The sequence below is a fragment of the Apiospora phragmitis genome (genome assembly GCF_038363925.1).
Source record: "Apiospora phragmitis strain CBS 135458 chromosome Unknown utg000013l:1.0-2965645.0:1.0-2969333.0, whole genome shotgun sequence".
NCBI lineage: Eukaryota > Fungi > Ascomycota > Sordariomycetes > Amphisphaeriales > Apiosporaceae > Apiospora > Apiospora phragmitis.
The window spans coordinates 250,953-255,448 of record NW_027117413.1 but is presented as its reverse complement, the minus strand read 5'-3'; the positions used below and the strand labels follow the sequence as shown (position 1 = coordinate 255,448).

The window sequence follows — 4,496 nt, the reverse complement described above, 5'->3', positions numbered from 1 at the left end:
CCTTGGGGTTTTTAGATGACAGGTCAAGTTGCATAGTATGTATTTCCAGGGGGCTCAAACTGTTCCTGTATCATCGCCACCTCCACCCTTTCTATATATTCAATTGTATTGCCCATCGGAAGAGGATGCTGCTTCAGCTTATGTTGTTACCCGAGAGCCGCATATCAAATTTCGGCAGTCGGTCATTTGTATGTAGTACTGGTCTCTAGGGCGATTCTTGCCTCGAACCGCTGGCGATATTAGGCCATGCTATTTTCAAGTCCAATTGTAATGGCAGGAATCACGAGTTCCAGTCACTCTCCTGCCGTGCCTACCCATCGTCTATCAGGTTGTATGGATATCGTTACTTGGTAAATACATTATCAGTCCTCTGGACGACCACCAACAAGTATTTGTGTGTTTTGATCAACTGGTGTCAATTTCCGATTGTTCCTCAAGATAGAATGCACGCCCTTCAGATTCTTCCGAAAATTGAGCGTTCGAGGATCTATAATAGGCATGGTATCTTGGGGAGCGCATGCCGCGTCTAGAAAAAAGAAAAGCGATGGTGCAGCCTTTGACGATGCATCGTAGCAGTCCGTAGCCCATCTTCATATTGACACTAAAGGCAGTGATTGCTGATGCGCATGTCACGTTCCTGGCATTGGCAGCTCTGGCCGCCCCTTCCAAACGCCCGCTTACCTAATACGGATCGGCGGCGCCACAGCCGACCTCAGAGTTCAAGCCACTTTAAGGAGATGCATTGTCGCGTGTGACTTTCATCGGGTCGCCAGCGCAAAGACAGCCCACTTTGCAACTCAACCCCCCCTACGACGACGTTCCTACGACCCTTATGATGATATGAAGAATTTGATATTTGTGCAATCATGGACGATCTTTCAGGGCTCGATTGGTCGTCGACCAAGTCGGCGCAAGGCACCAACAAGCCAAACCTAATGACGATGAATAGCCAGGGCAGCAGCAACTTCTACCCATCGCTACGGCCGAGTCCAACCCCTCAGCTATCCGGCAGAAACACGCCCATGTCAGCTCAAGGCTCGGGACTGGGTGCCCCCAAACCGGCCACTGCCAAACCCGCGACCGACAGCTTCAGCAACCTAGTCAACTTCGGCGGGGCGAAGAGCAACGCCAATCTCAGCCTACGGGAACGGCAGGAGCAGATGGAAGCGGAAACGAGGAGGAAGGCGGAAGAGCAGAAACAGCAAATGCAGTCCCAGTATGGGAATGGTCAGTTCTGGGATAGCCTGGCCCAGGGTTCCGCCAATGCCTCCCGAACCGCATCGCCAGCAGCTTTCCCCCAGAACGGCCAGGCCAAGACCGGCGGCGACGACGACGACTTATTTGCGGCCTTCAACAGGAATACCAAAGTAGACAACGCGAGCCATTACCCGCCGCCGCTTCAGCCATCTTCTGGCAAGAGCACGCCGGCGAATGCGGCTACACTGGACCTTGGCAATCCGAGCGCATGGTCCCAGCCCTCAGCATCCCCTTCTGGGGGCTTCGGCGACGACGACGACGACCCATTCGGTCTGAACCAAGTTCGGCCCAATCAATCCCAGCAGCAGCCCGCTGCTCCACCTGTGAGCGATGATGATGACTTCTTGGGCGACCTGGCAAAACCAGTGGAAGAGGTGCGCCGGAAAGCACAAGCAGCTCAGCCTACAGCCCAGCCCGGCAAGCCTATCGAGGACTCCAGCTCCGACTCCAGCTCCGACGCCGAACCAGAATCCCGTCAGCCTCGCGGCGGTCGCGGCGGTAATGATCCATTTGACAAAGCGGTGGCAGAATTAGTTGACATGGGCTTTACCCCTGAAAATGCTCGACGCGGGCTTACGGAGAATGGCGCAGGGCTTAACATCCAAGCAGCTGTGAGCTGGCTCCTGGATGATGCGCACAAGAAGTCTAGAGAGAAGCCGGGAACGAGGGGCACCCGCAGCGAGCAAAGCAGAACACGCGATGAGACCGGGCGGTCCAGGAACAACGGCAGCCCAGCCTGGATGAGGGAAGATCAGCCCGACACCACGTCACCGGCCGAAGGATCAAGCGATATTCAGCAGCGCGCCGCCGCCATGGGAACAAGCTTCTTCAAAACCGCCAATACCCTCTGGAAGACGGGCCAGAAACAGGTCCAAAAAGCCGTGGCCGAGTTCAATCACGAGGGCGGTGGTGACCCGAATCAGCCGAAATGGATGCGGTCAGCTCAGCAGGAGAGGCAATCCGCGCCGGAAAAACAGCGCCCATCGGCGACGGATGAGGCCATGATGCTGGAGCCGGGCATGCGACCTGAACGGACTTCGCGCTCAAAGGAACCCCAACCTGGCGCATCGAGATTCGACTCGCCTCGGGATCGGTCTCCTGCCTTGCCTATGCGTTCTGCTAGTTCATCATCCAGCGCCCCCAAATGGCAACAGGCAGCGAAACCTTCGATAGATCCTCGGTCCCGTATTAGCAAACAGGCCATTGAAAAAGAAAGTGCCCAGGCATATGTGAGCCCGGCTCGGCGGAAGAAGGCGACGCCGCAACCGCAACCACAAGCAGCGGCGGAACCCGAACCGGACCTGTTATTCAATTCGACCGCCCCGCCGTCTCGGGCACAGCCTTCTCCGGCTCCCGCGAAACCGGCAGCGCCAGTTTCCCGTGCCATCACGCCCAGACCCGCGGCACCTACGCGGCAGATCCCACCCGTCTCGCCAGCTGTCCTGCAGGCGTCTACGAAACATCGAACGGACGGCACCGCGCACTTCAAACGCGGCGACTTTGACGCGGCGCATACTTCCTACACAAACTCTCTGCAAGGAATCCCGCAGGCTCACCCGATCTGCATCGTACTACTCACGAACCGATCCCTTACTGCTCTCAAGACCGGTAGCCCTAAACAGGCGGTCGAAGACGCAGACAATGCGATGAAGATCATCGGGCCCTCTCGCGGTGAAGGCGAGAAGGTCGCGCTAGGGGACGGCGAAAGTCGGGATATGAAGGAGCTGTACGGTAAGGCATTGAGTCGCAAAGCCGAGGCGCTCGAACAGATGGAGAAGTGGAGCGAGGCCGCCAATGTGTGGCAGCTATGCGTCGAGGCCGGCCTGGGTGGTCCTACCGCCACCGCTGGCCGTCAACGCTGTCAGAAGGCTCTGGCACCGAAGCCGAAACCCACTGCGGTAGCAGCCAAACCGCGGCCCAAGCCTTCAGCATTGTCTGATATGGCGCCACAGAAGAGCTACGAGGCGGTCCAGAGGCTACGGGCTGCCAACCAAGCCGCCGAGGCGGCCGACGACGAGAAGTTCGCTTTGAGTGAGAAGGTAGACGCCCGCATTTCGATGTGGCGAGACGGCAAGCGGGATAACCTGCGTGCGTTGCTTGGCAGCATGGACCAGGTTCTGTGGGAGGGCAGCGGCTGGAAGAAGGTCGGTCTACATGAGCTGGTCATGGCCAACAAGGTCAAGATCAACTACATGAAGGCCATCGGAAAGACGCACCCTGACAAGGTAGGCATTCTCCCCTTTTTTCTTCATTTTGTGGCTGGCGACGGTGACACTGACTATTTTCTCGAACAACAGCTCCCACAGGACGCCTCTACCGAGGTAAAACTTATCGCCGCCACCGTTTTTGCCACCTTGAACGAAGCCTGGGACAAGTTCAAGGCCGAGAATGGGCTCTAATACTAACTTCCGAGGAAGGAGACACAGGCTTCATGGTACTTTCTGGCGTTGGTAGAAGATAGCTTTAGAGTTGGGTTTAGAGGGGGCACTGTGGATGACGAACGAGACAAGAGTTATGAAGAGACATGATTGATATCATTGTAGGCACGAACTGGAGTGCCCGAAAAGGGAAGCTCGCAAGCGCGGTAGACAGATCCGGAGCATTGTTATCTCTCATATTTGAATAAGTGACAGATTGCTTACTTGCTATCTGCGATGCTACGATGCCGTAGCCCAATGATCCTAACTTCGGCCTCCAGACCACTCCTGGACTGCATGCGCCATGATGCAGGAGACCTTACGTACAAGAAGTGCTACTCGAGACTAGGATGCCACGCAACATTGCTTGCTATTCGAAGCCATCATAGTATTATACTTCCCCATCTGCGGAAAGGTGGTCAGGCCAACACTTTACAAAGATCTCATGAAGAGTCACATGTTCTATGCGGTAATAATGTAGCCTATAGCCTAGCCTTGCTGGCCACTCCATGGTCAGGGGTTGATATTGTTGATGGCGGACTCTGCGTTGCTGTCCTTGAAAATACAGCATGGCGAAACCTCCCAAGTTGCGTGCCAATGGCATACCAAACCAAACATGTTTACGTTCACGGCAACGACGCCTCGATGAGTGTGGTTCTCACCCCGACTTAGACCATTCTGTGTCCTATATATGGGAGGCGCAACACAGCATATTCTCGTGTAATCCAATATCATCGATATTGAAGGTACTGTGCAAAGAATTCAGCTCAGGTTCGTTACGACTGATGGATAACGAAAGCTCGACGCAGACTAGCTGTTGCG

At 55.4% G+C, this 4,496-nt stretch overlaps 1 protein-coding gene across 1 annotated transcript; it reads left to right on the top strand.

Annotated features, from left to right (window-relative positions):
• Window positions 1–866: 866 nt before the first annotated feature.
• On the top strand, window positions 867–3,656 carry PG994_013824 (uncharacterized protein; the record flags this gene model as incomplete). The annotated part of the gene is made up of 2 exons (XM_066865233.1): window positions 867–3,482; window positions 3,555–3,656. 2 exons carry the CDS (start codon window positions 867–869, stop codon window positions 3,654–3,656), a joined length of 2,718 nt encoding a protein of 905 aa, XP_066708362.1.
• Window positions 3,657–4,496: the final 840 nt, after the last annotated feature.